General features: G+C 39.2%; 2 protein-coding genes across 3 annotated transcripts in view; both read left to right on the top strand.

Annotated features, from left to right (window-relative positions):
* The first annotated feature begins 318 nt into the window (after positions 1–318).
* Positions 319–9,828, top strand: TMEM33 (transmembrane protein 33). 2 transcript variants are annotated; one of them, XM_040064506.2, is made up of 8 exons: positions 319–380; positions 482–546; positions 1,900–1,994; positions 2,418–2,605; positions 3,558–3,625; positions 4,437–4,570; positions 6,530–6,613; positions 7,975–9,828. In XM_040064506.2, exons 2-8 carry the CDS (start codon positions 490–492, stop codon positions 8,102–8,104), a joined length of 756 nt encoding a protein of 251 aa, XP_039920440.1. In that variant the 5' UTR covers positions 319–380; positions 482–489; the 3' UTR covers positions 8,105–9,828. The 2 variants fall into 2 exon arrangements, with proteins under 2 accessions (XP_039920440.1, XP_039920441.1); XM_040064507.2 differs by having other exon boundaries at positions 322–366.
* Positions 9,829–19,515: 9,687 nt separating this feature from the next.
* The window catches only part of SLC30A9 (solute carrier family 30 member 9), a 33,424-nt gene continuing 28,178 nt past the window's right edge, over positions 19,516–24,761 (top strand). The window contains exons 1-3 of the mRNA XM_040063941.1: positions 19,516–19,638; positions 21,421–21,597; positions 23,589–23,651. Of these exons, the coding sequence (XP_039919875.1) occupies positions 19,542–19,638; positions 21,421–21,597; positions 23,589–23,651 (337 nt within the window). The 5' untranslated portion in view covers positions 19,516–19,541. The remainder of the gene's footprint in view (positions 19,639–21,420; positions 21,598–23,588; positions 23,652–24,761) is intronic.

Raw genomic sequence — 24,761 nt, forward strand, 5'->3', positions numbered from 1 at the left:
GTCGGCCCTCAGTGAGCAAACACTCCCCAAACTGCGGCCGAAGCGAGCATTAATGTTGTTGCTGTTGCTATCACCACACACAAGTGCCCCCGCACAGACCCTACGGACGGAGCTGAGCACTTGATGTCCGGGCTAGTGTGGACAGCGGGGAAGAGCCCAGCGTCCTGCTCAGCCGAAGCACCGCACCCGCCGCGCTCCGGCCGGGCCATCCCGGGGCTGCCTGCCAGCGCCGTCCCGTGAGGCCGCCCGGCGCCGTCGGGAGCATCCCAGTCACCGCCTACATTGCCCGGCAGCCCCGCGGCCCGCGGGAAGTGGCGTCCGGCCGCATCCGGGAGTGCGGAGCTGCCGGAGCGTGTTCCGTGCCCGGTGCGGAGGTTGCGGTGGGTCGCGGTCGGGTCGAGCCGGGCCGGGAGCGGGAGCTCGGGAGGCGGCGGCTGCGGTCGCCCGCGTCCCACAGACTGAGGCGCTTCTCTCCCCGCAGGTGCGGCCATGGCGGACTCCACGCAGAACGGGCCCATGCCAGGCGGGGCCGGCGGCGGGGCCGTGGTAAGGAGCTGCCGGGCCTGGGGGCCGGGCCGGCCGGGGGCTGCCGGGGGCTGCCGGGCGGCGAGGGGGGGCCCTGCTGGAATGGCAGCGAGGCTGCGGGCTGGGGTGAGCAGCTTTCGCTTTCCGATTGAAAGCGTGCTGTTAGTGGCTCGCCGCTCTTGAAAATGGCCGAATTGAAAGCAATTCAGTGTGGTAGCGTCTGTATTTCACAGAATCGTAGAATATGCTGAGTTGAAAAGGACTCACAAGAATTATCGAGCCCAACTCGTGGCCCTGCACAGGACAGCCCAGTAATCACACTGTGTGCCTGAGAGCATTGTCCAAACACTTGAATTCTGTCAGGCTTGGTGCCACTTCCCTGGGGAGCAAGGGAAGTGGCACCAAGTGCCCAACCACCCTCTGGGTAAAAATCCTTTTCCCGATAATCTAACCTAGCTTTGACTCAGCTTCATGCTATTTCTGCAGTTATATTGTGCAAGTAAGATACAAAACCGTATGAAGATGGTTCTAGGTTTCTGGTCATTTCCATAGACATGCACTAGGAATATAGAGGAAGAGATGAATCTTCAAAAACTGGTGCAAATTTGTAAAAAAGAAATTAACTTTTTCAGGTGGAAGGAAGCTGTTTTGACTCTGATGCACATATAGCCAAAAGCATTTTGTGTTTTATTGGAGCCTTTCTGGCACTTTAGCTATATCAGGACTGAGGAGGGCTGTAGTTAGGGAGAATTCAACAACAGGAGAGGTGCAGGATTACTCTGAAAAGTTTTCTGCTTTTTCAAGGCCAGGAATATGTAAGTCAAAATGATGCCACTTTCCTTGTAATGTAGTTATGCTAAATTTACTTGACCCTATATTTCCACTCCCCCCCAAGAATGGTGGAGATTCAGCCCCAGGTGTGTGCAGTGTATTCTAAAAGAAACCTTGAAGCAAAAGTCAGTCAGGTCTAGAGACCCTACATGATAGCATTTGTGAAGCTGACTGTTTAGTGAGGCATGTTTGGATGGAAAAACTATTTTCTAGAAGTTCTTACCACTGTATTTGATTGCAATGTACAAAGGAGCCTCTTGGTTCTGAGAAAGCCGAGCTATTTTTCTGGCTAGTAACATATGAGCCAAGTATCACAGAACAACAACAAAAAAAGCTTTCTGCTTCAAGCTATAATTTGCTTTATATTTAAGGTTGGAGAAAGACTTGCAATTTAATAAGGTTGGGAAGAATGTTCATTGTCTGCAAGTATTAAGATACCAACTTCTGTTGGGGCTGGTCTTTTTTTTTTTTTTTTTTTTTTTTTTTTTTTTTTTTTTTTTTTTTTTTTTTTTTTTTCCCCTCTCCTTTTCTTTACCAATGTAGCAATTTCTGATGGCTAACAAGTTGGATACAGCAATGTGGATTTCCCGCTTGTTCACAGTTTACTGCTCAGCTTTATTTGTCCTGCCTCTTCTAGGGTATGTACTGTAATATTGTAAAATAGCATTAAAATTTTATAAATCAACTAGATTCCTTTTGAAAAGCATTGTTTTTTCATGTAAGGTAAATTGCTGTTAGTCAGCTTACTTTTTGTAAGAATAGCTTACAAATTATAGGATGGTTTAAAACACTTATAGATGTGTTTGGAAAATGTATTGGACAAATGTAAAGTAGTGATAAATGCACGTTTTTGCGTGTAAATGGAGTATTATATTGAGTTGTCTTAGGCACCTGCAGTAAAATCAGTGTTAAACAGTTTCTGAGTTATTTTTTGGGAATAGTCTTTATGTACAATAATAGAAATAAATACTTCAGATATTGTTCAGTTGTGATGCAATTCTCAAGGGTAGAAGACTGCTGAGCTTGGTTCACATGGTAACATCTCCTCTGATGAATTGCAGGTTGCATGAAGCAGCAAGCTTTTATCAGCGTGCCTTGCTGGCAAATGCTCTGACCAGTGCCCTCCGACTACACCAAAGGCTACCGCACTTCCAGCTCAGCAGGGCATTTCTGGCCCAGGCTTTGCTGGAGGACAGCTGCCATTACCTGTTGTACTCCCTTATCTTTGTGAATTCCTACCCTGTTACAAGTATCCTTTTCTTGTGTCATCCTATTAATGTTTTTAAATATATTGAAAACATGATTCTTTTCATCAGCTTTGCCATGATTTGAATAACTAGCTTGAACTAGTTTGATAGGCTCGCTATTTATAGAACATACTCTATGTAAAATGTGGGAGGCATATGTTGATTGATCCATATTCAGTTTAATCAGCTCTATAATTACTGCACTGCATTCTCTGGCTACCTAGATTTTCTTTTTTTGCGTCTTAAGTTTGGTGGATTTTATGATCAGCCTCCAGTGATATTTGGAGAAGTTGGTAATTTTAGTCTGTTGCCAGTACAGGGTTTATACGTGTCTTCTCACTGTAGCAGACATTCATCATGTAGAGAGATAATTATTCAATAGTAGCTTTCTCAGATAAGTTATTAAACTGATAAAGATTGCAAAATTTGCTCCTGTAGATTGCCAAAGGTGACATGTCAGAGCTGACATTTCTTTACTCTGTACACTTAATGTCCTTCTCTTAAAATCCTTCTGTCAGAGAAATATCTACATTCTTGCTCAGTAAAATTGGAATGACTGGCAACTGCATGTTCTTTGGTAAAGAAATGAATTTTGTAGCATCTTTGAAATATGACTGCATGTATTTAAGAGGTTTTGAGTAGTAAGCTCACTTGTGATTCTGTGCAGAGAGAACTTCAGTAGAAGTTCACTGCTGTCTAGTGGTGTGTGTTACACTTTTGCATACTTGCAGACACCCGTATTTTGAAGTTAAGAAAAATGCATAGCAAAGAGGTGTAAGAAGCAAAAGGAAGAGCTATAAATATAGGTATTAGACTTATACTTACCTTCATCCAGTACAGGTCATTCCAGCCAAACTTTTGCAAAGGGCCATCAAGCTATGACTGGTGTAGTATAACATCATGGAGAAATTAAGCACTTGCACAGCCTGTAATTTTCCTTATGGCTTGCTTCAGTGAGTATTTTTCCGGTTCTGCTATTTTCTTTGCTTCATGCTGCCACATACACAAAGAAGGTTCTTGATGTAAGTATGATTTGTATATGTTACAATTAATACAGTTGGTATTCTTGGGTTTTATAAACAGGTTTAGGTTGCAGCTCTGGTTTGGTTTTCTTTGGCTGCACTAGAGGAATTAGAGTGAAACTGTAGTATGAAATCTCAGCACAGAGAATTTGAGAATACTTTTTTGGGTTGGTTGGGTTTTGTGGTTTGGTTTTTTATTTTTTCCCTTTCTGTGGGATGATATGTTGGAGTTGACACTAATTGTTTTTCTTCAAATGCTTTTCTTTGAAGGAAACAAAATCTGTGGAACAGTTCCACAAAACCTGTGGGACAGTTAAGTTGAAACTTAAGATGTATATTTTCAAGCTAAACCATAGCTTGTGAATTTAATTGTTCTATTTCAGTAGTAAAGTAACAAACTACAGGGTGAGACTAACAAGCAAAGTACTTGCTAGTTGCACTGCCTTGTGCATCTTAACGTAACTTCAGGCTTTGGTGTTCCTAACTGGGCTGTCTTGCTACCATGGGCACTTCCTCCTAGTGGACTGAACAAGGCTCATGGCTGTCTCTGTGCAATTGAACCTAAAATTGGTGGATGACGGAATTGCAACCTCTGATGTTTTTTAAATTGAACTCTGTAAATTATGGACTTCCGAGCCTGCAGTACTTTTCCTTAGGATATTAGTCTCAAAACTGATGAAGTCTTAAAATGTTGAAATGGGTGGTAAAGAGCAGTGGTTTGCTTTCTGTTTTCTCTGTGCTAATGAAGATAGGTCTAACTTTGTTTTCTGTAATCTATGTTTTCTGTAAATCTTTTTTTTCTTCTTTAAAGGCACGAAGTTCAAATAGTTTGCCCTTTTTGAGAAATCTCTTAGAGAAACTGAATGCTAATCAACAGAATATTCTAAAATTCATTGCTTGCAATGAAATTTTCCTGATGCCAGCTACAGTTTTTATGCTCTTCAGGTAAGAATTATGATAAATATTTAAGTAATCAGAAACTTGTTATGCAATACTGCTTTTTGCAAATGTGTTCTCTGTGGATCTTAGTACTCTGTTTTTATGGTTCTGGTTCAACAAGACTTGAACTTCAAATAAAATTTAAGTGATTCTTAGGCTTCTTAAGTTGATGCATCCTGACATCAAAAGGCATTCACTATGATGTAAGTGAGCACCAAAAACCTTCTCTTTCATACTGTGGGTGATGAGTCACATGAGCGTTTTTCAGGCTTGAAACTTGAATTCACCTACATTACTATCAGTACATTGTTCAGTAAGTTTAATTTTGGTTAGTTTAGTAGAATATTAAGATCTTCAGCTTCACTGAATGTGAACTCTTTATATTCGACGATTAGATTCCTGAAATTTAAATGGCAAAGTTTCATTATGCAAAAAATGTGCAAGCAGGAGTAGATTGCATTCTCTCCTATGCTGCTTCTGAGCAGCAGTTACCCTTCTGGGTTGTTTTGTTTTGGTGTGGGGTTTTTTGTGTTTTGTTGTTGGTTTTTTTTTTTTTTTTTTTTTTTTTTTAATTCCGTTTGATTTTGCCTGCTGTTCAGCCTGTTGAAGTCATTATAGGGATCTTGAACATGTTGGAATCCTCCTGAAGTTGTATAGGCATAATGACCTGATAGTCACAGAAGTTTAGGACATTGCCTTTTAATATTTGTAGGGCGAAAGCAGCCTTTGTTCTATACAAGTTGTAGCATAGTGGGAACATTTGTCTTGAGTGGTCTTATAAGTAGTAAAAGAGAGGCTTTACCTTCTTGGGTAGGATATATAATTTATCTATCGTTTGATCTGTCAGCTGAACATTTCAATGCTTCAGCCCTCAAGGATTGCCTTCTATCTGAGACCACCTACCAGCTGACAGATACAACTCTATCCAGTATCTGAAACTTTCAAGTGCTTTGAACTTAGTGTAGCTACCTTTTTTAATCTCTGTGGAGAATGTAGTATGTGAAATGTTGCTACTTGATATGTCATCTGGTAGATACTAAAGCTTTTAAAAGGTCATATACCAAACTCTAAAATAATTTAATTGCTAAAGGCAGCTATTGTGAGATTTTGTTCTTTAAATGTTGTAGCATATTAAATTGTTTATCAACACTGTACAGGTTTCAAGATTTTCTCTTTCATCCGTCCTGTAGCTCGCTTTCACTTTACCTTTTTCTTCTGGGTAAAGATGCCACTAATACTTGAAGGAGTTCTACTTACTGGAACTTCCTTACCATCATGTTTAAATTCAATTTTTAAATAATGTGTTATTTAAAGTGGCTTCAGTTACTAAAACTTAGGGCATTTCTGTGCTTTGCTGTGTATGGTTTGTGTGCAGTGTTTCCACTATCTCGCAGTACAGCCACGTCAAACAGCAGTTTTGTGAAATACCAAAGCCTAATTTCACTGTAACTGAAATAACTGGGTATTAGCTTGGTGTTTAAGTCTCATTACACATCTCTAATTGTCTGCTGTGTGTTCTGAGAAGTTTTGCAGAAGATGCTAGAATGTGGTCTGGATATTCAAAGTGCTGCGATTAGATTGAATGATGTCACTGTAACTGGAATACTTATGTCAGCCAGTTTCTGGGCTTGACCAACAAGTGTTTTCTTGACGTGCCCACCGTAATTTCTGTGACTCTTTGCACACCGCCATAAATGAAGCATGTAAAACCACTTCATAAATATAAATTTGGTACAAGAACAGCACTTCTTCTTCACTGAGCAGTTTTATTCTATAATGTTTCTGCATTTGTAAGGGTATAGTTATGTACTTCTTCTTTTCAGATCTAGATTTTTTTGAACCAGTGTGACCCAAATCTAGCTTTTTATAGTAGTTTGCATGCTTTTCTTAGAAAAATTCCTGGTTTTGGTGTTTTGTTTTGTGTTTTTTGCCTCTAGTAATCTCTACTGACCTATTCTCTTTCAGTGGACAAGGGAGTCTGCTGCAGCCATTCATTTACTATAGGTTTCTTACATTACGTTACTCTTCTCGGCGAAATCCGTACTGTCGGTAAGTACTAAATTGATTTTGGAAGTTAGTGTTTAACTGCACAGTGCTTAGGTATTCAGAAACTTTTCATTCTAAAATAATGCATAACTCATAATACTACCTCTGCAAATGGCAATTGTAGAATACACCTGGATGCTAAATAAACCCCTGGCTGGTTAAAGGTTAGATTTATTTCATGTAAGTGATCAGAAATGTACCACCATTCTTGAAAGGGAGCCTTTAGGACGTGCTTGTGTGATTGAAACTACACTTTGGGAGAAGAAAGCCTTATCAGAGCTATATCCTTATTTTTAGATTCTGGGTACATCTGAGGCTGAGCCCAAATATGAATAGGTGCTTAAAAACTTGTGTAATATTGAGAGAAAAAAACCCCCGTAGATGATCTTAAACATGTTCATTACCTTCTTTAGTTAAATTCATAAATAAGGCTAATTGTATTTGAAATAGAACCTTAATGATTTTGAATGTTGGTCAAGCCCATATTATTGCTTTTGATTTGAAATCATAAATATTCCTATGAGTGTTTTCTCAGGTGAGTGCTTTCTCAGAAGTTTTCTTATGACCATTGCATAGCATAAGATTTTGTGAACATACTTTCCAGTCTGCTCAATCAGAAAATGGCTTACTAGAGTGCCAAGAAAGTGGCTTTGGCTGCCATGATATTCAAAGACAGGTGTGAGAATCATAAGCTTAATTGTCTTCTTTGCCCTATTTTTGTAAGAAATTAATAGTTCCATCCTACTACATATATTTATTTTTAACAACCAAACAACATCTGTGAAGTTGCTTTACTACTTTGGTATCTAAAAATAATTTAAGCTGTGCAATACTAAAATTGACGTTCAGTAGAACTAGCTTATCCAAAGTGTTCTGCTTGCATTTTCGTAGTTTTAAGGGAAGTTGGTGATGGGGGTTTTATTTCTCATGTCTGTGCTCTAATAGTTGCTTCTGCAGTGCAGGGTTCTTCTATATTGCCAAGAAGTAGCAAAAACATAATAGCCTCTGAGCTCCTTACACTATTTGTGATAAAGCGTTATTCTTTTTTCTCTTTTTAATAGTGCTTCTGTAGTCTTTATAGTATTTTTTTTTTTCTTTTGTTTTTGTGCTTGAAGGTGGAGGTTTTCTGTTGTCTCTAGTTCAGTAACTTCCAGCTGAGGATGAATATAGAGCTAGTTAAAATGTTAATATTTAAAAGTCAAGAATTCTGAAGCTCTTGGAAGCAGCATGGAGTTGGTCTAAAGAATTCAACTTAAAATGTGTATGTGATATTGAGAAAAGAAGTGAAAGAAAAATATGTACGTAGATAATGCTTCTGATAAATGCTGTAGGATTTTACATCTCTTTTAAATCTGATTTTTCAGGACTCTCTTCACCGAGCTCAGGATTGTTGTTGAACACTTAATAACGAAGCCCTCGTGCCCTGTTTTTATTAGAAGACTATGCTTCAGCGGCATTTCCTTTATAAGCAGATTGGCACCAACTGTTGCGTAGCCAAATTCAGGCACTCCTGTATTGTGAACATTATGAGCAGCTGGCACTTCTGCTGGTGATTGGAAATTCCTGGTTTTACACTGATCTCACTCCAGGCTGTGTAAAAATACATTTATGCTTTTCTTGGAGATAATATGAAATTTAGCATATCAAAAACAAATACTAGAAACTTAAATTAACCATGCTGTGTTGTTAATTGATGCAAAAATTAGCTGCATCCTACCTAAAATGTGCCCCATCATATAAGTTTGTTGTTTTGTTTTGGTTTTTTTAAATCAAGGATTGTTTGAGATTGATTGAAACTTATTATAGAGAGATCTGTGCTCACTAAGTTTATGTTAGTTGGAACTATAGCTACTTTAGGATGTCTCCAGTGGATAGCAGTTGATACACATACCTATGCAGTACACTTTGGACAGTATTCTTCTGCTTACTAAATGTATCTGTAGAACTATTTTTTCCAATTTACTATACTCAGTGTAGAAATATGGCCCACTTTGAAGTTGAGACAAGGCGGTAAAATCTATCAAGCTGACAGAGATAACACTCCTTTCTGAAGGAGAGGCTATTTTTTATTAATAATACTTAAAAAGAGCTCTTCCATGTTTCTACTTTGTGACATAGTTTTACATTATGCTGTTAGAAGAAATACCAAGACTGATCACAGAAAACTCTGTGCAGTTTTCTTGTCATAACAATTTGTTTTACCAAGCCAAACTGCTGACCTGTAGGATTTTCAGACTAAGATGCAATGCTTAAACTTTTAACCATGTCTCAAAATGAACTAATCAATGTTATTGAAGTAACTTTTGCAGAGTCATTGCAGATTTGTTCTTGTGTCCACACAAGTGTGAGACTGCAGTAATTCAAGCATGTTAGCTTTTTAGAAAATTAATCTGTAGGTAGCTCTTTATAAATTGTTATTCCTGTTTCTGAGGCCCTCATTGTGATAGGAAATTTGCATAAAGAATTGCACCTGTTCAGGCAGCTTCTGAAACAAATGGGTGTAGGATTTCTTGGCATAAACCCATCTAATGACTGATCTGAAGCCAGTGTCATGACTACAGAAGTGAATATTAAATTAAGTGCATAAATTAATTACACTGATTATGCATTCACCCAGCAGCTGAAGGGTAGGTCATGGTAAAATAATACTATCTGTCTGAATGCAAGTTCTTTTCGGAAATTCAAGGCAAAATATTTGCCAAATTTTCTGTAGTTAATGTTAGTATTCTGATTGCATAAAGTTAAAGGCCTTAAACATTGGCCTTTAGTAAATTTCTGTAGCACTGAACTTAACTATTCTTCCATGGTCAGAGAAACCTTATGAGAAAATCTTTCAAAAATAGCTTTGAATTGAAGTATTTTCTTGTAACTATTGAGTTATCTTGTTTGTGATACAGATATCATTCCGACTTTCCAGTTGTATTAGTTTTTAGATCAGAGCCATGTACTTATAAACTTATTTCATTTTTTTTGCTCAACCTCTTGGTACTGATGAACCAGTTGGTAGTTGAATATGATATTCTTTGACTACTTGTCTTGCTCTCTGAATGTGATTAGCTATTTATGGAATACTCGCACACTGCAGAAGCAACTGCATGCAGTTAATGCTCTACAGCTGCTAAAGACTTGCAATGAGATTGATTATGTGTATATCCTGTAATTTGAGGATTTTATAAAAACTAAAATTTCTACTGCAATAAAAGGAGTGTTAAATGTAACTTGCTAGGCTCTTCAGGCTCATTTTCTCTCTTTAACACTACTTACTGATGCTTGAACCTGGAAGCTGAGCAGAATGCTGTCCTGTGTGTATGTGTACATGTTCTTATAGTCCCACTGCTACTTCCGAATTCGGATATAATGTCTTGTGCATTTCTAAATTATCTTACAGGGAATTTTTGCCTTCTAAAGTGCAAAAATTTATGACCCTTTCCTTCAAAATCTAACCCAAGAATAAGCACTTCAACAATGGTATCTAATCAGAGAAAAAGAATTCACACCTACTTACTACTGTTTCAGTTCCTCAGCACGATTCTAGTCCCTCTGTCATGTTGCATGATGTGTTTTTTGAATGGTGACATCAGATTCTCTTCAGCAGTTTGCACCATTGTGATTTAAAAATGAATTTGGTCATCTAAGTTGAACCCCCATACTGGGAGTGGAAGGCAAATAAATCTGTAATTACTGTAAGCAAAATAACATGTTCTGAGAAAATTTTTGTGGTCCGGATGATGTTATGGGTGCATTCTACTGTTCCTTAATTGTATGATGTTACTAAATTAGAGACGAGTCTAAACTGGATCCAACGTAATGCAGCTGTAACTGAAGGATGCTAAGTAGAGATCCAATCAATGATTGCAGGAGAAGGATTAAAAGTGAATGACAATGCTGTGACTAAAGAGTTGGAAGACAGTGCTATGAAGGAGCACTTGCATGTGGATGCTGAACTTACCTCTTTCTATTAAGTCCTGGAAATGGACTGGGAGGAGAAAATTCATAAAAGGGATTGGATTTGGTTTGACCAGTAGCATGTTCTCGGCTTTGTTTGACATATGAGCAGCTTGTGACTTGGTAAAACTTACTTCTCTAACGTGCCGAGAAAACATGGAACAATGTTATAAGAATAATGTTCAAACCAAATAAATAGGGCAACCTACCTGTGCTCTGCATCAACTTTGATTTTTTAATGTACCCTTTTAGCTGCCTAAGTGATAACATTGAGCTTCCTCAATGCTGGCAAAAACATTCTATCCTTGAGCCTGCTTCCTCACCACAGTTTGTGACTGTGTTCTAAAGATTAAATTAAATGTAAAATGCTGGTTGTATCTTGATAGCTCAAGGGTTTGGGGTTTTTTTTGGTGAAGAGAGCTGTATGTTCATGTTGCTGTGCTGTCAACAGCTAGCCGTGATACAGAGGCTGTGACAGAAGTCTGTGATTGTAGAGAAATTTTGCAACTGACCAGAAAGTGCCTGCCAATCCCAAAATGAAGCAGAAGAGTTTTTGTATTACTGAAAGGTTTCCTACCTAATGTGATAACTGTTTCCGCTGGTGTAAATCATACTGCTCATTGCTTTTTGACATCTTAGCTTTTGTAAGTAAAGTGGTGTTGCATTGATTCTGTGGATAGACCAGCCCCTTGCTCTGTACAAGCTTTCTGTAGAAGTGATACTCCATTTTAACACTTGTCTGTTTTCATCTGTAGATAAAGTATCAGGAGCCATTGGGTCTGTTGGAGTAGCTAATGCCAGTTAGGATTTCTAACACACAAAGTAACTCACCAATACATCCATCCTCTCCTTCATTGCCTTTTATTTAATTTTATACATATATTGTCATTTCTGTGCTGTCAGTTTTATGTTTTGCTCCCTTCTTTGATGGGTGTTTAAGTGGAGCAATATCTGTTAATGTTTTAAGGATTTAAATAAAAATCATTATAATTATGAGCCACTATTTCTTCCAGAAGTTTTGGAGCTGCTGACTATGTATGTGATAGTACTGTCCAAACAAATAATGTAGCCAATTATTTTGTACAGTGTGTGTTTGACCATTTTATTGTTAGGCACCTGTATTGCAACACTTGCTGTATAGATGCCATTTTTATTAAGGAAGCTCTTACCCATTTTAAAGACAGGAAGGGAGGCATGGAAGGAAAGAGCACTTGCCCAAGTGGATGTAAGAATTCTGGCAAAGCAGGAAATAGAAAAAAGAGTTGGACAAGTGCCCAGATGGAATTGATTTGTTTCTACTCTAAATATGACTTGTTAGTCCTGCTCCTAAAATTACTGAAACTGTGGTCTTAAGTACTTTTAAAAGTACTATACCTTACATTGCTCAGATAAAAATGCTGTACCTTACAGTGCTCAGATTAAGGGTAAAAAAGACATTGGGCTAGAACAACATGTTCTTTTAAAGTGGTGTCAAAACTTGATTTTCACATGCAGTGCTAGGTGCGTTGCATCTTGTATCGTCATCTCTGCCAAAAAATAAGGCAACAGAGTAAGATCCCAAGCGCTTAATGTGCTAGATGGTAGTAGGGTATGCTAATCTGCTTTAATTGTCTATACTTTTTAATTGCTGTCGTACACTTATTTATGGTTAAACTATTCATACACTGAAATGGGTTAGTGTATCTTTGCATTTATTGTAACTTCTCTAGTGCTGTAATTTTCTTAAAGTCACAGGAACAGTCAAGCCTTGCTGTTTTAAATCACCTTTTAAGGACAGAACCTTAAGCAATTCAAAGATGGAAAGATAGAAGTATGGATAATATAATAGAATTTAATCTTGAATGTGGATTCAAAAATCTTTTTCATAAAATCTCAGCATTACTTTTTAACTTCTCTGCAGAAGCTAGCTCTATGATAATGGCAGATGTTGTGCAGGTAAGGGAGTTTCATTGCTTAGTTCTGTGCCATCCAGATGGTATAAACTTTTAAAATTAATTGAAAAATTCATCTTTTACTTGTATTCAAGGACTGAGGCACAAAATGCTAATGTAAGGGCTCAGAGGGGAAATATAGTTCTCCTGCATATTTTAGAAAATGTGAAGCCCTTTCAAGAAAATCTAATAAACATAATAATCGCAGGCTGCTGACACTAAGGAAAAAGCACCTCATTCGCTCTTTCTTTTATGCAGTGATTTACTGGTCCCTACTGATTTTCAAATTGGATCACTGGAGTAAATTATCCATACCAGTACCTGTGAAAGAAAGCATTGGGATCCATATTTGTTCAGTGCTGTGCTTAAATCAGCAAGAATGACAAATTTAATGGTATGAAATTGGAAATACCAAGGGCTTCTCTCAGTGAATGAGCAAGTATCTCCATTTGTAATTTATTGTGACCCTTTTTCACTGTATGTGCTTTGTATGTCAAATATTTATTTTGAATCAAATTAAATAGTTTTCTGTATTGATACCTATTGTTTTTTTGATGTTGTTGAAATCAAATTGTGTAATTTTTTTTATTTTAAATATTACCAGTGTGTGTTGCAAAGCAGCACTTATGTAAGTTCAAATCTCTGAGTGAGTTTGAGTTACTGATGAACAGCTTTGTGTTAAGTGTTCCAGGTGTATGTTGAATGTTGGTTTTTTGTGTGTTTAGAATGGTGCAGAATGCAGTGAGCTACTGCAGCACCTCATTTACTTTTTTAAAGAAACAGGAAGATTAAGGTGTATATCAAAACAAACAAAAAAATAGCTGATCCCTGCCTTTAATTCATTGGAACAATTCTGCTTTATATCTGGCATAGGTAATACTAAGTCTTGTGGAAAAAATCTACCTGTGTGCCCAGTTTACTGCCATATTTTCAGTGCAGGTGTTAGCAGAGAAAGTTGTACACCTGTGTTTTGGCAAAAGTCCTGTCCTTTTAAGATAGGTTACTTTGTGACTATGATTGCATCCTTCTACCTAAGTAGGTGCCGCTGCTGAACTGAGAATGAGTCATGGTTACTGTTGAATCACTTGGAATTTTTGTCAGGATAATAATAATTTGTTTTGCAACTACTAAGCAAAATTGTGAACCAGTGTTTTTAATAATGTGACCCTAAGTTACCCTCTTCTTGTAGGCTAGGTTTAGGTCATTGGTGATGGCACAGGTAGTAGCTGCCTTCTGTTCAACCCAGGTGCCAACCAGATGGGCTTTATTCTACCACACCAGGCTACCACCGTACAGCTGGGGTTTTGTAAAAGCAGTAGTGTGGACTGTATTTTGAGGAGCCACGAAAAGCTTTGTTCTTACTTAAATTTGAGTTCATCTTTATCACAGCTTCCATGTGTCTGACCACAAAAACTTGCTTGTGAGGTGAGCGTTGTAACAATCCAGACTCCTGCCTGGCGTGAGGGAAATGCTTTCCTGGAACAAGTGCAGATCATGGTATTTTCATTTGCTATATGTGTCCCTATGAATATTCACTCATGTTCCTTTACCAGTTTTAAAAGCAGTATTAGAAGTATGTTAGATGAAGATGCATCAGTTCAGATATTTCACAGGAAATGAAGCAGAAAATCAGAAATTGTAAAAGGTGCAGGACTAGATTATCTGTAGGAGTTAAAGCAATATCAGCTAGTTTTCATAAAGGTAGAAATGCAATAGAAAAAGAAGGTAGAAGAATGGGGAGAAAAATAATGAGAACACAGAAAATCACAGAATCTTAGAATCTACTGAGTTGGAAGGGACTAATTAGGATCAGCAAGTCCACCTCGTATGACAGGACACTTGCAAGAGTCACACCAGTTGTGTGATGCAAAGATGTCTGGAAACCCTGCTGGGTGCCACTTTCACAAACCCCATTTCACCATTCATGATTTCATGCCATCAAGTATCCTCTGGACAGTACTTAAACTTTCAAGCTGTAAATTATGTATAATTTTATTCTCCATTAAAATACTGTTGAAATAGCCATACTGTACAGGAGTTGACATTCTAGTCTTGGTTTACTTAAAATGGAAAACAGCTGCAGTGGAATTATGTGTTCTTCTCTATTGTGTTTGAAAGTTCTGCAGTGAAAAAGTAAAGAAAGAAATAATCTGGGCATCTTGGCCTTCTTTTCTTTTTTGGCTTTTCTCTTTCCATGTTGCTTTGCTATGTTTTTTTCTTGGCAATCTGGGGGAAGACCGAAGACCTTGTATGTGCAGCTTATGAGATCATGTCCTGATGTATGTTTGCATAGAACATGATATTTGTAACTTAGTGTTTTAATATTTTTGAATTTATTTTTCTTTTAATCTCAAAAATCTGACCAAACACGTCTCCATACTGTGATCCCTTTCAACATACTTTCTGCTGTAACAACTTCAGTTAGGTTCTGACTAAAGCACAATAAAAATACTTGTTAATCCTTTCAGTGATAATGTTTAAATCAAAGCCATGAATGAAAAGTTTTTTGTAAGGGAAGATAGAAATTTGAGGTAGACTTTGAATTTTCACATGTCTAGTGGCATTTTCAGTTGTGTAACTATAATACAGAGAAATATTGAAGCCTTAGAAAACTACAGGTACAGCAACAAGCATCAAGTTCAGCATGCATGTGTTTGAGCATCCAGTGGCTCTGTTCACATTTCTGATTTTCTCAAATTTTTTAACATTACTCTGGGGCAGAGGTAAGATGTTCAGTTGCATTAACATGTATGTACTGTGAATGGATGATGTGTATATGTACTTACAGCAGTAGATAAATGACTAAATAAAATGTAGTACTTTGAGGGTTTTTTCCCCTTTTTGGAAATGGTAATACACTGCACTTCATGATGAAACAGCCTTTTCCTGTCTGTCGGCCTTCTCTCTTTGCAGAGCGTTACACATTTGTAAGGGAAATAGTTGTTAAAGAGGGTTCTTGCACTGCACAGGTGTTTCTATTATACTGCCTTTATGCACTTCAAAAGTACTAACTGAGCTTATTTCACATTCTTATAATTCTTTTTTTTTCCCCATATGAGCAAAAGAATCAAGCTGTTTTTATGCTGGTCCTTGCTTGGTTCATGTAAGAAATTATAGGACAAGTGTAGTAGCAAGAGACTGGAGCTGATGATGCAAGAAGCTTCCTCCAGTCCTGTGTTCTTATGCATGTCTGTATCACTGAAGAGAATGAGTAGTTGTTTCAGTATTTTATGTATTATGTTCCTAATGTTGTTTTTAAGAATTTTAGGATAGCTTTCTTGCTTTTGGATGAAGGTAAGTGCTGCTAACCTTAAGAGGTCTTTTTCCTTACTCGGAGGCTGGAAATTTTATTTGATTGTATGATTTGTCCATTTGAAATGAATTGAATTCTTCCTCCGTGTGTTAATTTTATTCCAAACCCCTGACCTCTAGTGGCTGGTTTGCAACTATGAAGCTAAAAATTTTAGTAATGTAATCTGCTCCTCCTGAGTCTATTGGCTACAGGAAAGTAATTTTCCATTTAAATTTCTCAGGAGAATAATGCCTCTTCACAGTTTATTGTCCTATGGCAGTCCTACTGCTGGGGTTGAACCAGATCTTGTTGAAGGACCGCTGCCCCCAGCTTAAGAAACTGCAGACAGCTGCTGATGTGCAGGTGAATGAACTGCATGTGAATAACCAAAAACACTTATCCATGTGCTGGAAATGAAAATACTTTTAGTTTATGTAGATCTTTGACCCAATGACGATGAAATGGCTTTACAGACCTGCATGACTCAGAGTGGTGTTATGCAAGTTTCTGAAGATTCGCCATTCCATGTTTCAGAGGAGTCGTTCCCCTTGTGCACCTGCCCGCCATGAAATATTGTCTCTTTTTCTGTGAATTTAAATGGTTTGATTGAAAAACTTTGGGATCACTGGACACTTTATGCATTCACACTTTTTGGACTATTGGTATGTAGCTGCTTTATGTTAACTGTGTATGTGTAGGATAGTAAAAGGTATAAAAATCAAAAGTCTTTCCCTTTTTTCCCCTTGCTATGCTATATGAGAGACCCACAAGGCAGGATATGATGGGAATCCTGAAGAGTAATTTATATTAAGTCAATACCATCAGCTCTTCTGGTGGATCTGGGGACATTGCCAGTCTCTCTCCATTGTATGAAGTATTTAATGAACTTCAGATTAAAAAAAAATTCAAATTGGCTTTATATTACTTCATTTTTCATACAAAGAACACTAAAATCCTTAATTTCTTATTAGCTTTTACATATCACATATTTCTTACTAGACAATAATACTGGAGAATTTCATAATGATGGACTGTTGTAGCTTGAGTAATAGTCAGTTACTGAGTTATTTTAAATAAACAGGAATGGTAAAAAGTTTTCAAAGGCCTAGATTTCAATCCAGTCACCTGTCTGTCTTAGTCTGCAAGCAGTTCTATGTAAACATGTCAAGTGTCTCCATAAAACAAGTTCTAAATCTTAAAAGGTGGTAACCATAGTGCCTGTTCTTCCTGAAGACCTGGTAAGGCAACTTAACCTTGTAATTTTTGTGGGCAAGGTAATATGCTGTATAAAAAAGGGTTCAAGAGCTTTTGCAAAAGGAGGCCTGAGGAAATGACTGGTACAGTAGCAAGTCTCCCCCCTCTCATGAGCAACATACCAAGATCTTCACACAATTAGTCCCCTAGAGGGTCAGATGGAACAAAAAACCCACATACAAGCATGGTATATAGAAATAATATTTATTGTCAGTTTAGCATTTAGCAACTTGAATGTGAATGAGACTACTTTTTCTTTTTACTAGATTTATTTTATGAAATACAGGCTTAAAGTAGCCAGTTTGGATGTCTTGATAAACAGGATGTTTCCCTGTTCATTGCTAGTGATTGATAACTAATGGTTGAGATGCTCATAAATAAGGTTGATATTTTTTTCTTAGGATGCTGCAGCTGCATGCCAGGAGTCTTGGTAATTCATTATCAATTGCTTTATGTGCTTGGCTATCCCATGCAGAATAGGCCGTTACTGATGCTCTTTTACGTGCTCTTTTGTCTCCATCAGTTTTCAGTGTTTGCCAATATAAAGGGTCATGCACAGCAGCTGACTGTGTAAATCCTGTTTGACCACCACAATGTTAGTGTCTATTAATCTATGATATTCCAGTTTTATTACTTTCCTTCCTTTTTCATATTTACAACACCCAAAATGGACAAAAGAAAATCACTTATTCATATCGATAAAAGAATATGAAATAATTAGTAGTTCCACTTGTTTCAGAATTTCTATAGGTTTTCAAACATTTTTATATAGGGGAAAAAAATAGGGAACTCTTAATTTTTTTTTTTTTTTTTAATTTTTTTTACTGTTAGGCTCTTGCCAAAATAACAACCAGCCAGCAAAACATATATCAGCTGCATCTTAGACTCCAACTGAAACTGGTGAATTGACCTCACCTGTGCTACTTTACAACTTGCAGTCAATTTAGTATTTAACTCCAGTGCTGTACATCTGGTACTTAATGATACAGCATCTGTTGCAATACTCCTGATTTATTTGGTATGGCTGCAATTGTACTACTGGGAAGATGAGTGTTAATTATTCTGTGGAAGTATTTTATTTCAGTCTGCCTCCCCTGGGCTTCTAGGAAAACTTGTTTTGGCAATGCTGCTCACTAGATGGTAAAGATGTGGCAGCAAACTTTGCTTTAAAATCTAATAGTGTATGTTAAAGACAGGCACCATAATAACTCTCCTCAGTGATCAAATGCTTTGTGGATTATCGGGTACATTAATTATCCAAATTCCTTGTCAAACTAACTTCTGGCGAGCTCCCATGTTCCTCCCAGTGTGCAAATGAAGACCAGGAAGCCTGAGACATTTTCTCAGTCATGTAAACCAGTATCAAGGCTATACTGGAAAAAAACAAAAACAAAACCACAAAAACAAACAAACAAAACCCGCCAAAACAACTTTTATTAAAAAAGAGTGTAATACTAGTGCCAGTGGGATTGATGGTCCTGAGCCAGGATGTAGGTGAGCAGGGCAGGAGGTGTCGCAGCTGGGTATCCCTTACAACCCTGGAGCACAGGATCAGCCACATGGCATTCTCCCTCGAGGGAGACATCATTTTAAATCTTACTTTATCAGCACTGATCTGGAAAGTGCATTTTAGGGGATGGCTTAGGCTAGGGGAGCACATTTTCATATAGAAATCATGCAAACAGATTTAGTGTACATGCTTTAATGTTACCTATGTCCAGGGAAAGGCAGTGAAGCCAGTGAAGGGTCTGGACCAGAAGTCCTGTGAGGAGTTTTTGAGGGAGCTGGAGGTATTTATCCTGAGAAAAGGAGGTTCAGGGGAGACCTTATAATTCTCTTGGACTGCCTGATTCTCCCAGGTAACAAGTGTTGAGAAGACACTCTGAAGCTTAGATTGGACATCAGGAATAATATCTTCATAGAAAGGGTCACAGGTTAAAGACATTGGAATGGGCTGTCCACAGAGGTGGTGGAGCCACCGTTCCTGGAGGTGTTTAAGGAAAGACTGGCTGTGGCTCTTAGTGCCATGGTCTAGCCGACAAGGTGGTGTTCGGTCATGGGTTGAACTCGGTGATCTCGGAGGTCTTTTCAACCTAATTATTTCTGTGACCCTATTAAAAAATTCTTTAATGTGTTTTCACGTGTGCTAAGAAATGTAACGCGCGTACGTTCCTTACACGTACTCGTCCGTATTACCCCTCCACCGGGCACAGTAACAGAGCAGCGGCCGTCCCCGAGGCGCTCCAGGCGCGGCGCCAGCCGATCCGAGCCGCTTCCCGGGCCCAGCCCGGCCCCGCTGCTCGGGCCAGGCGCAGGCGCGGCGGGCGGGGCGGGTGAGTCAGCGGCGGCCCCGCGGTGCCCCCGCACATCCGGCTGCCGCGGCGCCGCCCACCGCCGGCCTCCGGCCACCGCCGCCGCCCGGGGCCAGCGGGGCTCCGCCGCAGCCGCGCCGGCCTCCGCCGATGCGAATCGCCGCCCGCCTGCCGGCCGCTGCCGAGCGGCCGCCGCCATGATGCCGGCCCTGGCCGCCCAGCGGCGGGGCTGCCGCGGCCTCTACCGCCTGTACCTGCGGTGCCAGGCGGCGCCGCGGCCCCGCGCCTGCCACGGTGAGTCCTGCGGGGCCCGGGCCGCCGCGCCGCGCCGCGCCGGCCGGGGCTCGTATGGAGCTGTGACGGTGCTCCGCGTTCGCCTGGGGCGCGGCGAGTGCCGGCGCTCGCAGGCGGTGGTGGCAGCCGGGGTGCCTCCCGAGGCGGTGGCGGCGCTCCCGGCCGCGGGCACCCGTGGCCCGGGGAGCGCCGGCTGCTTTCTGAGGGTCGGCTGTGAAGAGAAGGAAAACGTGCAAGTGTTTTGCGAGCGCAGTGCGAGGCCGGGTGTCCTCGGCCGCGCTGTGCCAGCCCCGTCTGACGTAACGCAGGCGCGTCATGCCCGTGCCGGGGCCGAAGTTTGCAGTAATTACATAAAAGAGCGCGGTCTTGCACGGCTTGTGTAGGTCCGAGGAGCGAGCCCTGGCTTTTCCTTTAGGCCGCAGATCGCATGGAATTTGAATTCTGAGCAGTTTTGCCCCTTTTCGTGCATTCACGGTTAAATTGCAGCAAATGCTCTTTTAGGTGTGCATGAATTAGCAGGAAAAATGCCCTCTAAATGTGCTGATTAAGTTTCCCCTTTTCAACTGCTCCAGTACCTCCAAAGCTTAGGAAACAGCACTGCTCATCCTGTGCCATGTGTTTATTGTAGTGTTTTGTAAACTGGTAAGGTCTAAACCGTGTTGAGCTCAGTATTGAGGGCTCTTCTCACATTGCAACAACTATCTGTAAGAACTGTCCTTTTTTGGAGAAATTTTTCTTTCACTAAGGTTCAGGTCGGTGCATGTAGACGTGCAGGTGTGCAGAAAACTAAAAAAAAAAAAAGCTGATGAGATTTTTAATTTTTACGGAATGGACAGTTCTGTAAAATATTATCTTTTTTTGGTGAGAGCTGTGTTATTCATAATTAAGTGGTCATGCTTTGTGTGACTTTATTTATTGGTACCTCCTAATTATTTTAAAAAATGTATTTATTTTTAGCGAGTGCTTTCCAAAGCACCCCTTTCCCTGCTGCATTTATGGTTGGACGTGTTATTTACCCTCTCTACAAAAGTGTTGTGGTCCCTAAATGAAAGTGATTGCTAATATAGGTTGGTCTGTACTGCAACTCTGCTTTTGGCTAAGGTTTTGAAATGGAAGATTGCCTACCAAGGGTGGTTTCTCAGTGGACTTTTTGCATATTTGTCTTGTAATTTGTCTGTTGTGAATGCTGCAAAATTTAAGGTGCTTCCCTGCAAAATGTTTTGTACAATGTTGTGTGCTTTTCTGCATGATTTCTGTAGCAGCTGTATAATTTGCACAAATTGTTCTTCATTGGTAAGCTGTGATTTGTACAGAGTATGCACAGAGTGAAATGAAATCACAACACTGGCTAATAGTTTTGTGGTGGTCTGTATTTGTTTATCAATATATGGTTTTTAAAGACTTTGAGACAGAATGACTAGAATGAGACTTAATGTATCAGAAAGCCAATCTTGTTAAATAGCTTTTGGTTTGTTGTTTTTCTTTTTTTAACCCTTGAGATCATCCAGAGGTCTGTAGGGAAAATGCATACTGGAGTGTGGGAAAATCCTCCTAATGTTAGAATGAAATTTAAAAGTTCAACAAAGGTTGTTTGAAGGGATGTAGTCAAAGTATACTATGTGCTCTCATTTTTGTAGTTCATAAACATGGGTAAAATAAGCACGGGTCAGTTCTTACAAGCTGACTTTCCATAACTTATGCTGCCAGAGCAGGACCACTTTCCCTTCTTTTTCCTTCCAAAATGGCTGTCTGAAACAGCTTTCTTTTTCTTCCCCTTGTTAGGATGGCAAGTTTCAATGAAAAGTGGGAGCCTGTCTTATATTCTACCATGTAATCGCCTGCCTGTGCAGTTGATGAGCCAAGTGAGAGTTTATACCTCCAATGGTCAGAAGAAGGATCTTGGATCAGAAGATGCAAATGGATCAGCTCATGGAGAAACCCTGCATAAAGTTGAAACAGGTAGTACTAAGCTACAATAAAAAATATTTATAAAAATGTAAAAGTTTAATATATTTACTGGTAACATTTTTTGGTTTTTTTCAATTGGATGATATTATGATTGCAGAATTCTTAGTATTTTTGGTTGTGGGCATCTGTATAGGGAATTCAGATACATAGACAGGGAGGAATGCTGAAATTTATTTCTTTGTCATTTTGATATGCTAAGGGTTTAAGTTTAGAGTAATCAAATTTAAAGTGGTGATGGGAAAGTGTGGATGTTGAAAGGGACTAAGTAACTCAAGTGATAAAAAGTGGAATGCATTACTCACCTTTCACCACTTCGCTTGGTTATTTGATTTTTTTTGGTAGCATTTCCGGTTTGTTGTGTCAAAGGAATTAATGATAAAGATTGAATGAGTGCCACTATTGAGCATTGTGGCATCTTGAGGCCAGGCTATAAATGATCGGTAAAGAAGGTTGAGCTGTTTCATCTGCTGGAGCTTTCTAATCTGACAGTTGTTAGAACTGCAGCATTCACATTAAACATTTGATATAGTGTGTATCACCTGGCCCTCCCTGCTGTTCAGTTGTCGATCTTGTGCTTGTTAGGTGCTTGTGAAATTCAGAACTCTCTTGTCCTTGCTTCCTTGCTCCCTCGTAACATCCTCTATTTTTGATGCTTATTAACTGTGGGACTGCACAGATACAGGCTTGGAAGACTGTGCTTGAGAGATAACAGATGCTTTTCAAAATGAAATCTCTCTTTCTTTGTACTTTTATCTACAGTGGAGTGGTCTTCTAAAGAAAATTTTATTTCCTAGTCAGGGTATCAGAAATTTGTTCCTTCTTTAGTAACTTGTAAATTCCTAGGGCTTGCAACAGTCTTTAAAAGCTAGTAACTGTAGCCAGGAGGATTACATGCTGATGTTCGGAAGTACAAAAGTGACTCTTAAACATTGTTCAGTCTTGGAAGTTCTACCATTTCAACCTCTACTTGACTGAACACCAGTGTTTGTGAGTGGAAGTATTCTGTGTCCTTTTTCCTCAATGTTGCACTGTGATTTTGTTTGACTCTGAGCTGAGGTAGTAAACTTTGAAAGGTTACTTGATGTACGTAGATCTCTGTGCATGGATATAATCTTAGTATTTTTATGTCTTTTCACTGCCCCCAAAGTCTTGTGACCTAATCTTTTGTGAAATAGTGTTTGTGATATTTCTTTTGATGATATAAATAAATGGTTGTGCACGCTTTTTGCAAAGAAGCTGCTACTTAGTTTTTGCACTCTTAGCACGAGTTTTTTATCATGAATATTAACAGAATAGCTGCTTGATATTTAAACCCAGGTAAGAAAAGAAAGGAGCAACAAAGGGATTTTGTTTCTTTTATTTTCAAGTGAAAGGGTTGACTGTTTAAGGAATGCTAGTTAGTAATAGGGCAACCTTATTTGCTGTCTGGTAAGATAAACTTCATAAGTTTTTAAGTTTATTTTTTGTCTTGGTTTAGGACAAATTTGGGAGAAAACCCCTGAATGTGGTCCCTCTGGGGAGCAAACCCCAGTGCTCCCCTGGGTTTTCAGTGCAGAGCAGGTTTAAACAGTCCCAAGGAAAAAAAAAAAAAACAGTCCAGGGAACTTCTCTGCCCTAGCTAGCTGAAACTAACTGAAAGCAAAAAGATTTCTGTCCTGCAGTCTCTCCAAGCCTCCGCCGAACACCCCGTCCACAGAAGAATGTGGAGGAGTCAGGCAGTTTTCTCAAAACAAACTCCACGCTTCTCTCTGCTCTTAGAACCAGTCTTAAAGGCACAGGACTCAATTGATCCATGCTATATTAAATATTTACTTTTTGTTTGTTTGTTTCTGTTGTTTGAGAGTTTTAAATGTTGGAAATCTGGCAAATACATTTTCTAATTGTCAGGGTGCAATGCAGTATTAAGATATATTATGTCAGTAAAGCTCTATACTTGAAAAGGTGCTTCCACATTTACAGTGAACTTCAATTTTATTTTACAGGACAAGATACAGGCAATGCAGGCCAAAAGCAGTCTTCACCTAAACAGCCGATCCAAGTAAAAGGTAAAGAAATACTTAGTGCATTGGAATTTTATTGCTGTTTGCTAGTAGTAAAAAAAGTTTAAGGAAACTGTGGCTTCTCTTCAATTGTGTAAGCAAGTTATGTGAGTAGCATTTTAAAACACACTTGTGTGCCAGCTTTGTTTGGTACTGTTTGTTTGACAGCAACTCCTAAAAAAATCAAACATAGTAGTGTTCCTTATAATTACTCACCCTTCTGTGTTTGTAATTTTTATTTAAGCTGCAGAGTTCATCAGGAAAAGACCGATTTGTTTTTTCCTGTATTGTTGCAGTCTGTTCACCTTTTGTGTTTTTAGGCATGTCCATTCCCTCTGTCAGACTTAATGTAGCTAAACTGAATACTTCATCTTTCCCCTTCCTTGTTCTAAGTCTTCCTCTGTTCTTTCTTATTACTAAGTTAATCTAATCAGTGTTGCTTCTAAATATATTTTGATCACATGAACTGCCTAATCCGAGTTCTGTATTCACAAAATTCCCGTTTGTGTGTAGTGATGTGGTGGGCTTGACACTGGCTGGACACCAGGTGCCCACCCCCCCTGGCCGGTCTATCACGCCCCTTCTTAGCTGGACAGGGGAGAGAAAATGTAATGAAAGACTTCTGAGTTAAGTCAAGGACAGGGAGAGATCACTCACCAATTACTGTCATGGGCAAAACAGATAGCCCTTGGGGGAAATCAGACTCCAGTACTGAGAAATAAAAACTAAATCTTAAACCACCTTCCTCTAATGCTCCACTTCTTCCCAGGCTTAATCTGCTTTTCTCTACCTTCTCATCCGCAGTGGTTCAGGGGGATGTCGATTTCTTTAGATTTATTGTCTCTTAGTAAATGTGTGCAGGGAGGAAATGCAAGGTAGATAGGAGAAATTTCTGTGAAATAATTGTGAAGATAGATATATGTTTCAGTAAGTTTTCCCTCTCTTAATTAAAGATGTGCAAGGAGAAATGTGAATGTTAAGGATTTTGTTAGTGGAATTCTAATCTTAAAAAGCTGCTCTGACTTAGAAACTTACTGATCCAAGTATTACTAAGTATTAAAAATACAGTAACATTTTTAAAGGCTCACTAATCTTAGAAAAATATGCTTTTTAAAG

Source organism: Hirundo rustica, chromosome 5 (assembly GCF_015227805.2).
Source record: "Hirundo rustica isolate bHirRus1 chromosome 5, bHirRus1.pri.v3, whole genome shotgun sequence".
NCBI lineage: Eukaryota > Metazoa > Chordata > Aves > Passeriformes > Hirundinidae > Hirundo > Hirundo rustica.